The sequence below is a fragment of the Poecilia formosa genome, unplaced genomic scaffold (assembly GCF_000485575.1).
Source record: "Poecilia formosa unplaced genomic scaffold, Poecilia_formosa-5.1.2 Scaffold149, whole genome shotgun sequence".
Taxonomy (NCBI): Eukaryota; Metazoa; Chordata; class Actinopteri; order Cyprinodontiformes; family Poeciliidae; genus Poecilia; species Poecilia formosa.
Genome location: NW_006800088.1, coordinates 647,540 through 668,535, shown reverse-complemented (window position 1 = coordinate 668,535; position 20,996 = coordinate 647,540). Strand labels below are relative to the sequence as shown.

The following is a 20,996-nucleotide window of genomic DNA, read 5'->3' as shown; positions in this document are numbered from 1 at the left end:
CTTTTTTCCTTAATCCTAGGATTAAGGAAAAAAGTACTCTCTAAGGAATACACACACCAATTGCTAGTAGAATATGCTAATGTCATCTTATGATGCTAACCGTAATAATTTAGTTTCTCATACAGTCAATTTCTGTTCAGCGTTGTGTCCGAATGTATATAATAAACAGCCACAGGGAAGCTGGGGAAACAATCTGAATGCAGTTTTTAAATCTTCCTGTATTATTTTTTCCTAAAAGTTGACTTTGGTATTAGCAGGCTAGCAGCACTGCATACAAATCGGACGTTAGCATTAGGTGCATCTCCAGTTTTAAGTGCACAGATTGAACAGCTTGTGCTTTATTTTTGGGCTCTGACTTTAGAAATCTGTTGAAAGAAGGCAGGACTCTGCTGGCTCATGGAAACACTGGCAGGTTAAAGCATGGGAGCGGGTTTTATCCCATGTTGTTACCACACACCGACTAGCTAAGCTACAGCTACTGGCACCACTCCACCACACACACTACAACTACAACTTAGAGATGAGGGGAATGAGGGTGTGAATCACATCTCTACAGGTCGATTTCGTCCTGGAATTATAAAACCACCCTCCAACTTAGAGTGATAAGTAAAATAACGGTGGTCCGCTTTCCCAGGGCGGCTAACTACTCGCCAAGTCGTCGTTTGGGCCGCGGGTCAGATGCCGTCACTCTGGGGAGCCGGGGGTAAAACGGAGGAGTCAACACCATAAATAACAGCAGCAACCCAAAAAAAGAGGGGGAAAAAAAGCAGCCGTTAATGGAGAGAGAAATCTTTTGGTGAGTGAACTTGAGAATGAAATGAGTAGCTACTGCTGCGATGAGAGACACACAACAGGCATCGTGACTGCAAACAGACAGAGGAGGGTCATCTCTGATTGGTCAGAAACCTAAAGGCACTAAATGATTTCTGCAGTTTAGCCCAAAAATATCCACACCCACAGACGGATTGTTTTACTTTTAAATCTAAGGTGAATGTTTAGTTTGCTGATGGCTTCGATTTGGCTTCCAGAGGCAAGTGACAACAGCAAAGCAGAATTTAATCACAAATCTGTCATCGATTGCAAAAGTGTCATTTTGAACATATTCTTCATTAATATGTTTTTCTGTAAGAACAACACGTTACCCCCGTTTTACTGGTTTTTGTCACTTGTTTGGAACCAGCCAAATAAAGCCGGTTTGCCAAACAAAAAATCCACTTCAGTTTAAGTGTGAATAATTTTGGACAAAGTGACTGAACATCTGTGAAAATGCGGAAAATGAGGAACGATTTGTTGAGGTGCTAGCATGAAGCGGCTGAGAGAGCACTAAGCAGACCTACAGCTGGTACAGATGCAGTTTAATGGGATGAGCTGCACTATGGGATTTTACAGAGCCCCTTTCAGACATGCAAACCTCTGTGGTAGCACCTTCATTTAAGAGCTTATAGACGTTCAATGCTGAGGTTCTAGATCTCTGATTTCAGCAGAACAATGTCTTCAAGACCTACATTTGTCGTCTCTTTGTCAAAGCTAAGATCTTGATTGCATATTGTTAAGTATGATTAAAATATTGTAAAATCAAGGTATAACTAGTTGTGCACAGCTCACAAAACTATATTATGTGTTGAACATGTAAAAAGTCTGGATTTTTCCACATTTTTACAGGTTTTCATAGTGAAAAAGAGACTTGGCTACAACAATACGCCGAGAGCAGCTGAAACAGCCGTCGTTAAATTTTAAAACGATCAAAGCACTGATAAGATCATGAGGCAGACCAGAAGAGTTTTCTCCTCATGCAACCTATTAAAACGGCACAGAAATATGATGCAAAATAAATGATCAACAAGTCGTATGAAAACAGAGAGAAAACTTGCTAGCATTAGCCTAGCAAGCTGTTCCATAAGAAAACATTGTAAAAAAGGAGTTTACTGAAGACAGAAGCTGTGCTTCCATTACAAATGTGCACAAATCTTTGCCTGTATCCTGCCAACACAATTTTGCCATTATGGTTTTTCCATTTAGTAAGACATTAAGTTAAAATGTTGGAGGTATTTTTTAGCTGGAGATGCATCTTTTGCTACAAATTATTAAGCATTCACAAAAGGAATGCTATGCTATTGCTATTTAAGGCAATAAAATGTTTGTTTTTTTTAACTTAAAACATAACATTCTCATTTTGTATGCACTTCTAATATTGTATAAAATAAGCTGAAGTAGTTAAAAGAAAAATCTGCTGAATGTGCCAATTTTTCTTGTACGATTAATCGACAAATCACAAAAATAATGGGCAGAATAATCAATCACTGCAACTGATAAATAATCAGTTGCAGCCATAAAAGTTTGTTTAGGAATTTGACAAACTAAGCAGCGCGGTTCCAACAAACAGGAGAGGAGGCTGGATAAGTGGCGCCACACCTACAGGAAGTTACAAAGACCGTGTCTGAAAGGGGCTCCTGCGTGATGGAGGTGACAGTTCCCACTCAGGTCCGCCATTACAGGACCAACAAAACTCCACAGAGGCTTTTTAACGTGTGATGGGCTCCAAAACTGCAACAGCTACAAGCGATGAAGATGGCAGCCAGAGGCCCGCTAACCGGGAGATGTTTCTTCATGAGTTTGAAGTCCACAACAAACCAAACCCACCAACAACAGAGTGTGTGAAATCAAGAGGAAAGAGAGAGGAGTCTTAATGTTAAGTCGGGAACTGTCAACAGTTTTCCACAGCACTTTCCATGCATCCCCTTCTAACAGTCGTGGCTCAAGAGACAGGTGTGACAGTGTGGGGGTGGAGGGAGTAAAGGGGCAGGGCTAGTCACCAGGGGCTGCGTCTGCTGCTTGAGCTCCTCCAGATGCTCTAATATATTCTTCTTTGTGATGATGCCCAACACATTCCTGAAACACACACCCATTACTCGGTACACTGCCCACAACAACAAATAAACAACAAAAAACAACAGCAGAGACACAAAGAGAACAAACAGCAGCAGCACAAATCATACAAATAACAGAAACAAAATGAGGTAAAAGTAAAATGTAAACTGAAAATTACACAACTGAAAATTAAACAATAAACCACAAAAAAGTGACTTTTCATTTGTGATAATGAAGTGTTAATAAATGGTGATGAATGGCGGTGATATTTTAGATTTTTCTGTCAATAAAACCAATAAGACCAAAACCAGCAGACTGATGTAAATCAATGAGTGGCCAATAAAGGTTATTTCCACTATTTATTGTACCAGTTCACAACAGAAGCCTGCTGTAAAGCGGCAAGTATGCCGTTTTCTTTTGAACCATCTTTGATTTCTTTTAATTTTTTCCTCTTTAAAAAAATTAAATAAATAAACCTTGTAATTTGAGAAAATGGTAAATGGAGCCAATTCATTTCCATTTACATGCAATTTAGTTTTGCTCCTTTTATCTACCTAAAACGAATATCGTAACAAGGCTCAGCAAAGATGCATTTCATAAATTTTTATTCATAAAACATAAAATCCACACCTTAATTCCTACATAACTATGCACAACTTTGTGTTTATTTATCAAATTAAAACCCTTTCAACTTTGAGGTTACAATTTCACAAAGGGGTAAGAATACTTTGTCACTGTAAGAATTGAAAGACATGTTTGTTTTGGTCTTTTTCTAAAGAATTATTGACAATAAAAGTACAAAATATCAGCAACTTATGATTGAAAACTAAAGTAAAATACTAAAAAGAAATATGAACAGAAAAAAAAACACTGCTGCTCTGTTCCTCTCATACAGTTATCACAGCAAACTGAGAGCTCATCTGATAAATGAACTATAATCAAGCACAACTTCTCCTTCCCACCAGCAGAGAGCGCTCTGCAAAACCAACTCCTTCAAAAAATGGACGATGATAAATAAAACGCTGGTGGTTCCGGTCGTTGAAAGAACAGCCAGAACATCCTTACATCTCGACCATGATGTTTTGGGGGTTTTTTTTAATTCCTGTTGCACAGCAACAAGTTTCACTAACTCTTTAGTCCCAAAACGTCACCTGTTGTGTTTGTGCAGTTAGGTTTTAGTCAGCAGCTCGAGGATTTTGCCTGTTACTGCTCAGTGAGGGGATTAAGGGAGTGCAGCACAGCAGTTAGGCCGAGCCATGCAGAACCTCAGAGGCCATGCAGCACCAGGCAGTGAGTACATGTGCTTCATGGGACACAGCGCCAAACCCTGACTGGTTAAGCAATCCTCCAGGCAGTGGGAGGGAGCGTGGGATGGGGAGACACACCCCTCCCCCCCCCTCCCTTGTTCTTCGCCAGCTGTGTCCTACTTACCCGTTGTGAGTGACCAAACACTGCCTGAGCCCCAGCTTCCTGAAAATGTCCACCACGATCTCCATCGGGGTGTGGTCGGTGACGGTGAAGGGGCTCATGTCCAGGATGGAGCGCAGCTTGAGGGGCCGGGGGCTGTCGGCTGGCAGGGTGGGTGCATGCTGGGTGAAGTACACCCGCGAGTTCAACATGATGCCCTCCTGCTTGCGGCGAGCGTTTTCTGTCGGGATGAAAGAAAAATAGATTTATAGCTTCATGTTTTGTCCCAGTTTGGTTATTCAGAGTTTCTTCAGGTTCTCACCTAATCAAATTTAAGACTTTTAAAGACCATTTTGAATTAAATTTAAAGACCTGGACCACGACGGAAAAATATAATAGAAAATCTCATATTTCAGTACTTATATAGATTCTCGGCTGTATAATAGGCAAGTCTGGTGCCACTGTGTTTAAGATGGCAATAAATTTGGACTTAAACCATGATAGGCCCAAGCTGGCTAGCTAGTAAGGGTAAATTAGCAGCTAGTTAGCGGTAGCATGAACAGAATGTCAAAGATGACAGCAAAGTCTCGAGACAAAAAAAATATTTCCTTAAATAGTCCTGCTGCAGCAAAATTCAAGACCTGGATATAAGGTATTTAAGAGCAACTTACCTTTTTTTTTAATTAATTTAGGACATTTTGAGGCGTCAATTTATATACATCAATTTCAGACTTTTTAAGGATGCACAAACACCCTGTTATTTAACATTTTAACAACATTTTCTTTAACTTATGATCTTCTTCTGTGGTTTTACCTATAGCAATAGTGATGTCCCTGCGCAGAGCGAAGCCCACCAGTCTCTGCGACTCCTTGGACACGATCACTGGGAAACCATTATAACTGGTTTCATTGATGACGCCCTGCAGCTCCTCGACCGTCAGGTCGTCCTGCGTCAGCACCGCCAGCGGCGGGTCGCTGCTCCGGGGCCTCATCACGTCTCTGGCCAGCGTGGTGTGCGTGAACTCCTCCTTGGCGTCCAGGAAGGGGTATCCGTTCAGACGGATGTGGGCCTCGTAGATTCCCTCGCGGCCGAATGCGTCGCCCACCCATTTGCTGGTCATGACGGCGGCCATGAGGGGGACGATGTACTCCAGGCCGCCGGTCAGTTCAAAGACGATGACCACCAGGGAGACAGTCATACGGGTCACGCCACCTACGGGGCAGAGGACGCACATTTAAAAGCCAAATCTAATCGGAATACGACAGAATATAACTTTCACTGTGACTTAAACTCTCATTAAGCTGCTTTTGGACTGAGTTTATAATGTGGCAAAATATAAAGAAATTCAAGTTTTATTAATAATTTTCCAACACTATGTAATTATGCACAAGAGTGGAGTTGGGCTGCATTAACACAGCAAGTTTTTTTTTGCATAGCTGTTCATACTACTGACTGATGCGACAGCTTTTAGATTTCTGTGTGAACGGTTTTGGACCCCAAAGCCACGTCCCACAGCAGCACCTTATAATAACGGATGCTGCCGTCTACGGAGCGACTTTAAAGTTTATCCAACACTAGTGAGAACCAGCGGTGATTAAATGGTGATAGGATGCACTTCATTGGAACACATTTCATTCATAATGTCATAATTCAGATTTTTTTTTTTCAGCCATTGTTTACGTCTGGTACGGCTTCTTCTGGCGTAAAATGATGATGCATATCAATGACGTAAAAGTCAGAGTAAATGGGACACGACTGGACCTACTGCAAACACTTTGGAAAAAATTGGATATGTATCCAATCTAGTTCCAAATATAGAAGTGGCACATATCTGATTTTTTTAGAGGTTGAAAATATCGGAATTGCGTCGTTCAGACTGAAGAGTCGGATATGGGACGCATGTGGGCAGAAATATCCAATTTGCATTCACCTGCTGTGTGAACGCAGCCTTAGATAACTTAAACCATCTCTTAATACATAAAACTTAAAGGAATCTTTCCTTAGTAATATTAACTTTAAAGAAAAAAAGGCGGTCTAAATCTGGCAGTGGTCCACCGACGTACTCTTGGGTTACCCACCCAAACACGCTGCGGCCCCCACCATGGCGTAGAGGCCCGGAGTGATGCAGTCGGCTCCGACCTCGCACCACTCTTTGAACAGGAACCAGTCGTGGTGGTAATACGCCAGCTGCTCCATGGCGATGCCGACAATTCGCCCTGCGATTGCTCCAATGGCCATGCTGGGGATGAACAAGCCCGACGGTACCTAAAGAACGAGACCCAGCGAGGGGGTTCAGGTGACGTTACAGGTTCAGGCCGGAAAAAACATTGACTTCCTGTAGGGAAAACATCCTGCAGTGGATCACCTTCAGTCCAAATGTGAATATAGTCATGATGATTTTAAAGATGAGCGCCAGGCAGAGCTGCCACATGGCTGAGTAGACGCCCGGCTCCGCCGGCTGGTTTGGGTCGTCCGTGTAAGCGGTGCTGCCGTTCATCTGGCTGCGGTACTGGCACAGCTGGGAGGATTCCAGCGGGCCGCAGTCAGTGAACAGCTCTTTGATCAGCTCACTGGTGTTCTGACGGGTGTAGGGGTTGGGGAAAGCAACCACCGCTGTTATGGCGGCCACCAGGATCACCTCCAATACTGGGTACTTCCCTAAAGAGAGAGGCAACAGCGTCAGAGTAGAAAACATATAATACTCTTCACACAGTCTGAAGTCTAAACTTTCTGAGTTTAGAGAAAAACTGGTTTGAGGTGACCTGTGGCATTTTAAGGCCGTTTTTAAATTTTTTTTAAATGGCCTTAAGACTACTGAAGGATGCATAGACACCATGTCAACACACCGAAGCGCGTGGACTTGCGTCTCCGGCACCAGGCGATGTTGGCTCGGATGAAGAAGGCGCCCCAGAGTCCTCCGAACACGCCCAGAAGGATGAAGGGGATAAGCTCAAAGAGGTACCAGGGAGTGTGGTACTCCACGTAGAACAGCACTAGGCGGCTGTTACCGAAGGGGTTGATGGAGCGCAGCACGAAGGCCGCCACCAGGGCGGCGAAGAAAGAGCGCCACAGGGTCTTCAGAGGGAAGTAGTAGCTCACCTGTGGGAAGAGAGCCCAGTGTGGAGGGTTCAAGTTTGGCGTCGGGATTCAAAAGCAGAAAAAACGACACTGAAGAGCTGACCTACCTCTTCCAAGCTGAACAGAACTCCTCCAATCGGTGCTCCGAAAGCTACAGAGACCCCAGCAGCCGACGCGGCCGACAGAACCTGAGAGAGTTGAACTCTAAGTTTCTACGCACCACAAGTCTGGAACAAACTACCAGAAAACTGCAAAGACGCTGAAACGCTGAGTTCCTTTAAATCAAACACCGAACGTCTGCTCCCTCACCTCTCGCTTCTTGGCCTCGTTCTTGCTGTACTTGGGGAAGAGGTAGGAGAAGATGTTCCCGCAGCAGCAGGCCACATGGACCAGGGGGCCCTCCTTCCCCAGGCTGAGCCCCGACGCCACCGCCAGCACCAGAGTGATGGTCTTAATCATCAGGGTCCACTTACCCAAGTAGCCCCGGATGATGAACCCACTCAGGATTGTCTTGATCTGTGTGCAGAGAAGAGCAGGATGGGAGAGGTGAAGCTGAACATTTTGGTTTTGCATTTCACTGCTACTTACTGTGGTAAACTTAATTAAAACAAACTCAAAAGAAAAACAACTAGTAAAAGAAAACTGTTATTTTAGAGTTTTCTGCAGGTTTCAGCAAGTCAAACTTAAGACTTCAAGACCTTTAATACCATCTTCAATGAAATTTAAGACCCCATAAGACAATAAACGTAAGGGATGGATGGGAGGACTTGCTGCTTTGTGCTTCTCACACTGCATACAGCTCTCTACAGCTTTGAGCCCCGTGGTCCCAACATTAAAAGCTCTTTTGAACCCAGTCTTGTATGGGTTGGCAAAAAAAAAGAAAAAAAAAAAAAAAAACATCGTCCAGTCAACCGGCGATAAATTTTCACTTTCCCATGACATACGACAAAAAGCTAGCTTGCCAGCAAAGATACACTAGCGGCTAGTTAGCGATAGCTGCAACTACCTCAATTAACAGAAAAATCTAGCAAAAGGTCCTGCCACAACAAACTTAAGACTTGTGATTTACATATTTAAGACCAACTCACTTTAAAAAAAAATCTCTTAAAGCCTTATTTTAGACACACAAATTTATGACTTTTTAAGGACCCTAAATTATCACCCACACAAAACAGCCTAATGTGCGAAACACTAAGAGATGTGCTCATAAAAACCCCCCCAACTTGCTTCAACTTAAGAAAAGAAAAATAGGCAACTGTGTGAAATACAGCAGGGGAAAGTCTGAACCATGTTTTCGTAAAGAGATTCAAACAGTTCTCCTCACCTCTGGGATTCCTGAGCCGCAGGCATACGGAGCAAAAACCTTGACCAGACAGACGGCCAGTAAGGCGAAGGACAGAGCCCAGTAGATGTACATGAAGTAGTTCATGATGTAAGAGCCGGGGCCCTGCAGCGAGAGGGGTCATGACCTGAAAACGCTTTCACCACATGCACACAATTGTACGGAAAAATAATCTCCACTTCTGGGTTCAAATCTCAGTGTGAAAAGTTTTTTTAATAGTTAAATATCCCAAAAACATCAAAAGCAGGTAACTGGCTTTAAAACTCCACTGTGATGGAGTGAATCTTCACATTTTTTGCTATGATAGCAAAGCTGAACTGAGCAAACACATACTGCTTATGGTGAGACTTTCAGCTGCTTCCATTCACTACTTGTAAAAATGGAATGATATTTTAACAATATATTTGCCCTTTAAGACACATAAATTATACATTTTAGGTATAAAAGAAGACCGGTCCATCAGTCTACCTCAGCCTGTCCCAATATTAGTTCGGCCCAGCTCTTCCACTGAGGACACTTGTCCCTCTCAGCGAAGGTGGTCTCATTGGACGTCCAGCAGCACTGCTCATGGTTGAACCACATGGCGCTCAGACAAACGCCTTCCTTCAGGTCATTCATCCAATCAGCAGCAATGTCAATCAGGCCAGCCAAAGCACCTGGCGGAGGGACAGAGACCGGAAGGAGGAAGTCGGGAGAGAAGACGGAGGCAGGGAGGAGACAGAAAGCAGGACGAGGGGAAAAAATGAAAATAAAAAGAGGAATGACGAGAAAGTTAGTTTGCCTGTTTTTAATGCAGACACAGGCTACAAAAATGATCGGCGACTCAGAATGCTTCATCACAAAATCCTAAACCAAAGCAGACAGTCTTTGGTTTAACGTGACGTTGCATTAGATTCAGTGATTTTCTGAAACTGTTCCACAGTTTTAGCTGTTGATGAATACTACCACTAATCCTTCAAGAAATAAAAACATTTCACCAGAGGATGCAGCGTTTGTACGCAAACTACTGGATAATTTTTCCACATTTTGTCATATTGCAGTCAGACTTCAATTCAGTTTCATTGGGACTTTTGGTGGTTCACCAACAGAAAGTACAGCGTAAATATACAGTAAAAAGAAAACGACACATGGTTTTCAAAATCCTTTAAAGAAAAAAAATTCTCAAAACGTTTATGTTTAACCCCATTTACTCCTTGGATACCAGAATACAATCAAATTCAGCCCATTTCCTTCTGAAATCATGTAATAAAGGAGTAATCCCATGAATCCAGCCGTCAACACCAAAAATCATCATGAAGAACAAGGAACACGAGTTTTAAAACGAAGAAAAGAGGCAAACATCTCAGTATCTAGACGTGCAAAGCTGGTAGCCATACCATCATGGAAAATTTCTGACTTGGAGGGGTGAATACAAATGAACGCCACACTTTTCAGATTTTTATTTGTCAAGCATTTGTTTTAAAACCATGCATCATTTTCTTTCGACTTTAAAATTGCGTTATTGTGCAGTCTTTAAAATTCAATCTTGAGGAACAAACAACCTGCTGTGACAAAATGTAATTCATATTTTTGAAAGGAGTTAGATGAAACGCTATCCAACACCAAATTAAACACAAATAAAGCAGACACATTTTTATTTTTCAGCAGCTGGATTGTTGTTTAAAGCAAAGACTGGCGGCAAGGTTGCCTCGTTCTGTTTTTTTTTTTTTTTTTTTTTTGGCAAACAGTAAGTGGCTGGATTGTGTCTGGCGATGCTCTGCAGAATGGCACGCCGGTGAGAAGTGAGATCAGAAGATAAGGGGGGGGGAAACAGCAGAGGGTGCCTCGGGCGGAGCATGTGAGAGTCACCAGCGCAGGAGATACGGGCCGTCTGATTCGTCGTTGGGAGAGTTGGTTACCTGATGCCAAGCCGGTGAGCGTCACGACCAGCCACCCAGACCAGGCGTCGTACAGGCTCTTGGTGAACTCCCATGCCGACTCTTTCTTCTTGCTGTTGATCTGTGCAGACACAATGAGGCAAATCAAACCCAATTAAAAGGCATAAAGAACCGGAAAACAAACAAACAAACAAAAAAAAAAACACAGACTGATATGAAAGACTCCGGTCTGAAGCAGCTCTGTAATCTGTTGCAGGTTTTCTGGCCTGATTTCCACTGTTGATTTAATGAAGCGGTTTTACTACAGCACTTCCTGTACACCAGGCGCGACCGGGTCATAAAAAACAAAGTATTCAAATATCATTTAAAGTCTTATCAGCATCCAAACGTCCTGCAGTGAAGTATGCGTGGAGAGATTGCCAAGACAGCGAGTCAATATTTGAGCAAAAACAAAGAGGCAGGAGGAAGAACGGTGCGTTCATGAGAGGTTAGAGTAAGAAAGTGTTGATTTAAACTGGGGTGAAAGTGGAGATAACAAAAAAATCCCCACATAAAATCTAGACGATGAAGTGAATGTGTTTGTTTTGGTTGTTTTTGCAAGTTTTAGTAGAATTTGAGGCTTTTATTATGACATGCAGTATGTTACATTTTTTTCCCACATTTTGTTATTCTACACACAAATGTGTCATGATCATTTTGATTTTTTTGAGAGTATTTGCAAATTTATTAAAGATAGAAGCCCCTCAAAACAAAACAAAAACAAACAAACAAAAAAAAAAACGGCTGCGGTCTTAGCTCACCTGTCCTTTACACAACACATTTTAACTTTTTAGGATGTTGCAGAAATGTTGCATTTCCATTTTTTTTTGTTTTTTTGTTTTGTTTTTTGCAACAGTTTGGCCATGTTTAAAAAGTAACTTCATTTGACATTTTAACCCACAATATCATGTCCTCATTTTGATCCGGGCTTTGTAAAGTGGAAATAAATCATCTCTCATGTTTTCCACTTTGTACAGAACCGGTTGGATCTTCTTGAATGTTCTCCGTCTTTATGAAAACGTCTTTTTTTTTACGCGTTCCTCTCGGTGTCCTCACCTTCCTGTGTCTCTCGCGGTCCTTGCACTTCTCGCGCACCCAGTCGATGGTGTGGAAGTCGTCGTACGTTCCCACTCCTGGAATGGGCTCCTCCAGGAAGTCCAACAGATGGGTGGTACTGCTGGCTGCCCCGCCCCCATTAGACATGGCGTAGTTAGAGCCTGCAGAACAACGAAAACAAAAAAATACACAGGGAGTAAGAGTTTGTACTAATCCTCATCGCAGTTTCTGTTCGGTTCAGTGGGAAACATTAACGCATTAATTGAAAAAAAAAACCTTTCGAAAAAAAAAATTATATAGTTTTAAGGCTTTTAATGAACAATTCCAATTTATTGCATCGATAATAAAAATCCTATATTAAATGTCCACCCCTACAGAATTGAATCATTTCAGTTTCATGTCTTTGCAACGCAGAGAATCAGACATAACTTTCACAAATCCTGACTGAAAAGCCGTCTTGTTGCATTTGACCGCCTAGTTCTGAAGACGCCAAGTATTCATGAGCCACACAAAGACGTTGTTGTGTGTTTTACTGAAGGGAGACAACAAAGACGAAGCGAGGCATGTAGCAGGGATTCAACTCGTTTCTCCTGTTTTCAGTGACATCAGCCCCATTCTCATAAATACGGGCGTCCAGGTTCTGATGCGTGACTTTTAAATTTACAGGATGTCGGCCCATTCATAAAAGGTCTTAAATCCTACATTTAAGGCCTTAAATTTATGAGGGGGGGGAAGTAAGGTGGCCCTAAATAAGTCAATCATATCTTAAATTTTGACGTGGCGAGAACATTTTGTCTCGTATATTGGATCTAGTTCATTTTTCTATCAGACAAATATCTGAGTCACCCGCACACATCTTCGCTGCGTTCTGGGACTCAAGATGGTTCAGGCTACTGCTAACTAGCTGCTAACATACCCTTGCTAGCTAGCTAGCTTTTTGCGTCTATCTGGTACAAGTGTAAACTTTCACTTACATTTGGCAGGTTGACAATGACTCACGCACACAAGGTCAGAGGCATATTGTACAAAAAAAGCTTGATATACACAACGCGAATTTCTTTTGTTCATTTCTGTTGTGATACAGGCCTTGAATGTCATTCATAATTGTCTTTAAAAGCCTTAAATCTGAACCCTGACGTAAAGGAGACTAAAACGAACACGGAGTAACGTGATCTTTGAGGTGCGAGATCCAATAAATCTGAAATGAACCGATTCATTCAAAAACCTCCTACTGTAGCTGTTTCTTTCATGAGATTCAAAGTAAAATCCAATGACATCAATTACCCTTAGAAGTCACTCAATTAGCAAACTGAGTTGAGCTGTGTGTAATTCAACCTCAGCATAAAGGAAACTGTGCTATGAATACCTCAGAGTGTTATTGGAGAACAAACACAAAGACTTTTTCAGCAGGACAACTATGAGTCGGCTTCGCAAATCTTAAGCGCAAGAAAATCACTGCTACAGAAGCTGATAGAAAAAAAAACTGCAGTGTGGAACGGTTTATATCAAAGCATATTTGTGGTGCTGAAGTGGCCCAGTCAAAGTCCAGACCTGAACCCAACTGAGAATCTGCTGCACAGCTGTGATCAGAGACGGTCTGCATCCAATAAAAAAATCTCATCAGTCATCATGGATGTATTGTGAGAAAGGGCGAAGAAATAGAAGGGGTATTCCTCTTATTAGGCATTCCTGCAGTTTTATCAGGGTAATTACCATCAGAGATATGTTTGTTCATAGCCTTTAATCCCCCCCAATCCGCACTAAACTTAAAAACAAACATAAGCGATTTGAACAAGAGTCATAAAAGTGGCCATAAAGCAGCATCAGAGCAACATGATTCACGGTAATAGGGTGATAGACACGCCACCAACAACGCTCGACTATTCTTCTGCTTCAAAATCGTCCCCGATTTGTATCCTGAGACCAGAAATGAACAGTTATTGGAGAGAAAGTGCATGGAAGTGTCCTGAGCTGCATTTCTGATTTAAAAAAAGGAGGAGAAAACCAAGAATGAAATTAGGATTTTCTGAATTTTGACTTTAAAATATGAACAGAAAATTGGACTGTGTGTCATTTTCTATAAAGTTCTTCTCGAGGAAGAACTTTATAGAGGGAGGGAAAATCTGGGACCTTATATGGAAGAGTATCATCTCTGAGGACTTGGTCGTTGTAGTTTTAAAGTGAAATGAGGTCAACTTCGGGATTAACGCAAACATTTTCACATTAAAGTTTCTCATTTCAAAAGAAACCCGTGTGTGGGAGAGGAGAGGAGAGCGGAGACGATTAGCATCATATTGTTGACGCAACGGTGAAATTATACGGAGTTTAGATTTACTCTGGGAATCTGCACCTGTAAATAAACCTTCTGTACCCAAAACAAGCGACACAGTGGTGTGATATTCTCAGTCCATCAGCAGATTGAAGCTGGTGCTACTACACAGTGATGATCAGGTTTCCTTTGACTCATCATTCAATGTACAGGAGAGTGTTTAGAGGAGTGACTCAAAATATCACAAGTTTAAAAAAAAAAGATACTATCGAGTTCTTATTCTGGAGCAGAGTGCAATTTAAAGTTATTAATCTGAACAAAAACACTTATGAACTCTCAGATTTAATAAAAGAACTAAATTATAATCTGTGTTGTATCCTAGAAGTGTTTGTATATATAAGGAGAATATTCACAGGTTTGTTTATGTAACATTATGTTGTTGTTTTTCTTGTTAAAATGATCTGATGGGCGAATAAGGATTAAACATAATAGTTTATGATTTTAATAAAAGGACAACCTGCTGTATGAATTTCCCAACAAGTAGAAACAACGAGAAACGATAAAATGAATAGCGCTGAACAGGACTTGCTTTACAGTGTCCATCAGCAATCCTAATGAAACTCCTGCAATAACAATTCATATTCATGTCCACTCTATTGGAGCTTCACAAATCTCCGTTGATCCTGGAATATGCGAGTATCGCTCAATAAAAAGACGACTAGAATGAACTGATTTCCACTGGATTCTGTATTGTTGGATTATAACTGTGACGCCTTAAAATGATTTCTGTGTAAACTCCGTATTTTTCTTCACTTTTGCTGCACCAGGATGGAAAATTACACCCATCTAAGCAATAAAAAAATGACCAAAAATACAAGCAGTCTGGTAATTTAACATAACAATTTGATAGCAAATTGGGTTGTTTAGTGGCCGTGAGCGAAACAGTTTTACGGTTCGAAAAACCACTTTAAAGCAAAAATGACATTTTCTAGTCAAAGAAAAGCCGTCCAAGGGCCGACATAAATCAGACAAGCTGCTTATGATGATGCTGCACTAACATAAGGCTGAACGAGGAACGTGGTGGTGACGACACGGAAAACAGAGATTGAAGGGGACGGCATCCGCATGTCGTATGCTTTCTACGCTCCAGCAAACACCCAGGCAAAAGGCAGAAACACACACGCAATAATAAGGTTTCAGTTTCTTCCCCGTGTGCAGCAGCAGAGTGACGCTGCAGATTCTGCCTAACGACTAATACGCCGCGTCAGTGAACACTGGGGTTCGCCGACTGTCAATACCACTTCTCGAAAACGACCGACTGAATGTTGAACGCCAACTGGATTACTAACGTCTAAGAAGCGTTGTTGATGTTTCTGTAGCTAAATTGCGGAGGCCTTTCCACCGTCGTGGAGTAAATCAGCTCAGGGAGGTTTTGCAGGCAGCCGGTTAAGACGCTCTGTATCAGCAGGACTGAAGCAGAGCGAGCCTGCCCAGCTGTCATGTGATCGCGGACTGACCCCGACAACCCGACTGAGCCCCAACGAGCCCCCGCTGCCGACTGGCTCTGCAGAGGAGGACGGGACAGTCGCTGGAGGTTCTGTCTCCATCTCAAAGATACTAAATTATACTTCATCTTTAACCAGATCTTTAATAATCAGGCTTTTCTGACGGACATTTCCAGTTTGCTTTCAAACCTATCAAATCAAATTGGTAAAATAAGTAATGAATACATCACAAATTTTCATAGCAACCATATTTCTAAAGGTGCAATCGACATGAAATTTTCACCAGGCGTTGGTAGCAACAGAGAAAAACCCCCCCGAAACAAATAAGCTCAGAAATTAAGTTGCGTGTAATAATGTGAAACGACGGGGGAAAAGTACTGAACACAAGCAGAAAGGGAGGTGGAAAAAAGGCATGGAAAGAACAAGAAACCAGCTGAAATCCATCAGGAAACCATCCTGCCTCTCGTCACTACAAACAAATCACCAGCTGGTTCAGTCCAAACTGATGGTCTAAACAATAGTATGTAATTTCTACGGTGTCACGTCAGAAAGCAAAAAAAAAAAAAAGAAAAGAAAAAAAAAGAAAAAACATCTCTCAACCTTATTGTTCCAAAACAATTACTCATTTTACCCGCTATAAGAAAGCAAATGCAGCCATTTTTAAATCAATACGAGATCAAGGATTTAAGCCAGCAAGTTTGATGCAATTAGTGACTGGGAACAAAAAAAGTAATAAGATTTTGAGTATTCGCCCTGCTGCTCACTGACTGGAGATGGTGAAGGGAACACTGATTTTGATCTTTGGCCGATTGATTGGTGCAGATCGATCCTTACCCGTCTTTTCCTGTGGATTTACCACATGGAGACGGGGTGAAGCAGATCTGAGAGGGCGTTCTTGAATAAAGAAATATTACTGAGCGTGAATTCCAGGAACTACATTTGGCGTTTACCAATGATATGCTGTCCACAAATCAAGAAAAGGCCAAAAACTTGGAGGCCAACAACCCCAGAATGACTAAATTACTACAGTTCTGTTTGGCAAAAACCCGACTGAAACTGATTTATTTGCACTGCAGTCTCTGGTGATTTCACTAAAAGGGCAGTAGCAAATAGACAATTTATCTAAGTGAATAGAGAAATAAGACAGAGATATGTTATTGTGTCCTTAACTCTAGGAGTGTTTTGTCTTTGCTCGCTCACTGTGATAATCTATCAGGGCTCAGAGGAACAAAACCTCCCTAAAGGCCACGTATGAAGACCAAGATAAAGCTCCAGGCCTGAAAATGTCACGTTGCCAACCAGAAAACCGACAGCCTGATCCAGCAGAACCAGTTCCATGCGGTAACACAATGAAACCAGCCAACAGGTGCTCCCTACGTACTGCATGTCTTCATACGGCAACATTAAATCAACACATTGAGGCTTGACATGTCCTTCCCTGCAGATAAACATCTGTAGGTGTCCTGCAAACAGGCTGACGCTCTCATGCGAAATCAGCTCCTCCTTTATCTCGTCATCTTTTGAACACACACTCACTCACTCACACACACGGCCGGTCAATGATCAACAGAGTCCTGAACGTTGACAGGAGCTGTATTCATAAAAAAAGACGTTTGGTTTTTACGCCCCGACGTTTGCGGCTGCTGAACCTGCGCTGCGTCCGTCTCCCGTACGGATCCACGCATTCCCTGAGAGGAAGGGGGAGGATGCCGGCCTCTGTTGTGGTAGAGGCGCGAGGAAACGAGGGAATCGGAGAAGACGTGGCGTACCTCTTCTAGGGATCTCCTGCAGGGGAATGGTGTCCCCTCCCCCGTCGTAGGGCAGATAGGGGTCGGCCGCCGCGTCCTCCTCCTCCATAACGACGCTCAGAAAGAAGCTAGGCTAAAAGCGAGCTGGGCTTCAGTGGGACTCCTCTCGCTGCTGCAGCCATGTTTACCAAGGGAAGACAAGCGGGGCTGTGTGACGCTGAGAGCGCGCGCGCTGTGTGTGTGTGTGAGTGTGTGAGCGATAGAGAGGGGAGAGAAATGTGTGTGGCGACGCACGGTCCCGTCTTTCCCTCCCCTCCCTTTTCTTTCTATCTCGCTCTCCACTGCAGCAGCTGACTGTGAGGGCTGATGATGTCATCTCCCTCTCTCTCTCTCACACACACACACACACACACACACACACAGAAAGCCGATCACGCAGAGCCGGTCAGCCCTGCCTGCTTTGGTTGCTATGGGAGGTCTGAGAGTCCTGAGGCTGAACGGGAGAGACCAAGGTGTCCGGTCACAGGGGGGTTTAGATAAGCTGCTGACGGCATTTAAAATGGACCGGCTCATTCTCAGCGCCGAGCCAAATGACAGTTTATTCTCATTAAATGATTTCAATAATAATAATAATAATAATTAAGCTCCTGCTAGTAAAAAAGAAAAAAGTACTGAGTGAAGAAAAAAAGTAGACTGGTAATGAAAACTGATTTACCATATTACATAAGAATATCTTTATCTTACATTTTATATTTTAGCTTTTCTGTAAAAAATACATTTTAAAAATCCAAGTGAGTGACATTGTTGGATTCAGGCCTGGAAACACTGATTTTCTTAGAAAAGAGACTAATTTATCCAAATCAAACACTAAACATCACCTTAAATACCTTTTTCAAAACTACTTATTCGTCTTTGTTTGATATTAAAATCTTTACAGTTGTAAAAAACCAAACCAAAAACTTGAGTTATTTTGTAAGGGACCCTTTTTTTTTTTCTTTTTTTTGTAGAATAAAAAAAAATGTTTTGTGCAAAGACAATACAGAAATGATCAGGTGGTGGTCATTTAATCAATCTTTTGCCATTTTTTGTAGTTTTTATATGAAAATATCAGGCAGAGGAGTCATCCGTCTTGAGATTGCCAATTACTTTTCGTCACTGCATCTGATGGTTTTTGTTGCACTGCTTGTCCAAAGAGCAACAATCCATTAAACGCTCACTCACTCAAACGCTCTGCTTTTTGAGCTAATCTGAAGACTAATGAAGTTTGGAAGTCTGCAGCCATCGACTACACCAGGGTTCTTGAGGGTCCTCATCCTGCATCCTTTAGTTCTCTCCCTGGTGGTAGCAACAACCTTCTCAACGTGTCAATGTTCTTCTAATGAGACATCATTGGATCCAGGTGCGTTAAACCAGGAATGCAAGATGCCGGCCCTCCAGGACCGACTTTAGGCACAACTGGATTAAACAGACAACTGGTGACCTCTGATTAAGTTGTAATCTGCACTTCCACTGTGATAAAACACCACCAACCATCAACCATAAGCACATTTCACATCAAACTTTGGTGCACAGATGGCATCCGATCATGGTAGCACACCGAGCTCCTGAGAGCAACCCACTCGTTGACAGATGTTTGCAGCAACAGCCTGCCTCTGTGTTTTGCTTAAAATCAAATGACTAATGAGCTGAATGCAGATTTTCTCTGACATCAGCATAATCATGATCAACAAAAACCTTGGGATAATGTGATGCAAAACACAGTTAGCGTGCTTCTTTTCTCAACTACACCAAACTATTATGAAACAAGAATGAATGTGCTGTTGCAACAATTCGACTTGGAATACCTGCAAACTGCTTACAATCAAATAAAGGCTTCACGAAACCACAAACGAGATCTTAAAGCTTTTGTAGGCGTTCTCCAAGTCAGAATGACATGTAAACCGCATGTAAATTACTATTATTACAGTCTGCCGTTTTCTGCCTTAGGTTCTTAAAAATGTGGTTTGTTGCTACACATTGTAACCCTAATCCTACCACACAGAAGCTTGAAAAGATTTAAAATCCAATGTAGTTCACATCCACATTTCAGAGGCGTTGGGGCAACTCAATTTAATAGTACGTTACTACATAACATAAAAATAATCCTTTGCAATTCCCTAGACTTAAAGTGTGATCTTAGCTACCCAATAGGTAAAACTAGACGATAAACATCAGCTTGTCATGCTTTAGACCTCCATGGTTCTTACCTTCAGGTGCCACATTGTTGGTGGCGGCTAATTCGGGTGATTTCAGCCACAGCTTTTCCCCTCCTTCCTCAAGGAATATTAGTGAGATCATCAAATCAAACCTAAACTGTGTCCCGTAAAACCAGACTCAGTTTGATCCTTTTGGTTCCCTTGCTTCTCGCTGGCCAAACGAAGCCCTTCGGTGCTGAACTCCATGTGATGGGTGACAGAGCGTCCGGCAGCGCTGGACACGAGGAGGACTTTGCAAAGTTTCCTGTGAACACGCCCCTCGCGTACAGCACGAGGAGGTAGAGAATAGGCTGCAGACGAACGCAAAAGAAGAGCTTTAATCCAGACTGAGAGTCGCTCGCGCCGGCTGGCTACCGAACAGGTTCAGAGGAATGAAGTTACTCATCCGTCATTGAAATCCTGACTAGTCCGACACGTAGATCCACCCCAGGCCACTAATTAAAAGTACATTACCGCGTGTTTCAGTGTAGCAAATTATAAAGAATAGCAATAAAGAGGCCAATCTGCTGTTTTTACATTTATAATGCTTATTTACCTGAACAAGATTGACATTCCTTAAGGAGTTCAGTGATGTAATATGTTTATAACAGCACAAAGGTTCACATTAAAGAAAGATTTTATTTAATTTTTTTACTACTTAGTGTGGATATACTTTGTGAAGCAACTGCGATATTCAGAGCTTTAACTCAACAATGTTCAAAGCCTTTATGCAGTGCTGCAGTAATTCTACTAAGAGGCTACAAAGACGAACAACATTATTTATGTAAGAGGGTAACGCGATGCAACAATATGCGTTAAAACAGGTCGTCAAATACTATAAAATGTAATACAAAATTATTAAAAAGGCCGAATCCAGCACTAAGAAATTAATATAACTTAATGAATGCTAAAGGGTAATGTGACACTACCAATCTTAAAAAGATCAATTCTCCACAAAGATGCCAACATGCAAAACTCGATGCAAAGATGTTATAAAAGCTTAACACACACTGCTGTAACATCATCCTAAAAACTGACACTGCTTAGTGTTAATGCTAAGATTTTAAAATGTTCAAATGTTGCAAACAAGTTAATATGAAAACCACACAAAAGTATTTCATGCTATGAATCCAACCTTGCAGAATGACACACCAAAAATGTTGGCATCCAGCTTCACTATATAAGACATGCTTTCTGATGCCCCTAAAGGCAAAGGAGCAACTCTGTCAATTACTGCTGCATAGATCTGCATCGGCCCAAACTTGCTCATCAGGTGTTTAAGTATTTTAGCCTAAAGATGCAAAGACTCGACTTTAACTCAGTTAACTCCTTGAATGTCAGTTCCACAAGTTTTCAGAGTGCGGTTTCATTTCAATGCAGGGCTTCTAACATATGTAGAAGAAAAAACCAAGTGCAGCAAAGCAGCATAGGGAGATAGTTTCACTGTGTTGGACTCTAAGCTGGACTTGAAACAAAGAAAGAAAGAAAAAAAAAAGTGAAATTGATGGCGAGAATGTCGAAATTAAATTCCTGCCAAACCCGTTTTCTGGCATACTGGGAGTAATATCATTC

At 42.0% G+C, this 20,996-nt stretch overlaps 1 protein-coding gene across 7 annotated transcripts in view; it reads right to left on the bottom strand.

Annotated features, from left to right (window-relative positions):
• Window positions 1–20,996, bottom strand: part of clcn3 (chloride channel 3) — a 37,797-nt gene that overhangs the window by 5,755 nt on the left and 11,046 nt on the right. For 2 of the 7 annotated variants that reach the window (XM_007563598.2, XM_007563602.2), the window contains 12 exons: window positions 11,669–11,829; window positions 10,595–10,694; window positions 9,165–9,352; window positions 8,679–8,801; window positions 7,664–7,870; window positions 7,462–7,542; window positions 7,123–7,375; window positions 6,642–6,934; window positions 6,355–6,541; window positions 5,090–5,488; window positions 4,300–4,516; window positions 2,814–2,889 (listed from right to left, as the gene is read on the bottom strand). In XM_007563598.2, coding sequence (XP_007563660.1) covers window positions 2,814–2,889; window positions 4,300–4,516; window positions 5,090–5,488; window positions 6,355–6,541; window positions 6,642–6,934; window positions 7,123–7,375; window positions 7,462–7,542; window positions 7,664–7,870; window positions 8,679–8,801; window positions 9,165–9,352; window positions 10,595–10,694; window positions 11,669–11,829 — 2,285 coding nt within the window. Of the gene's footprint in view, window positions 1–651; window positions 690–2,813; window positions 2,890–4,299; window positions 4,517–5,089; window positions 5,489–6,354; window positions 6,542–6,641; window positions 6,935–7,122; window positions 7,376–7,461; window positions 7,543–7,663; window positions 7,871–8,678; window positions 8,802–9,164; window positions 9,353–10,594; window positions 10,695–11,668; window positions 11,830–17,211; window positions 17,585–20,996 lie in introns of those variants that run through there. The other 5 variants (XM_007563603.2, XM_007563599.2, XM_007563600.2 and 2 more) reach the window with 5 other exon arrangements.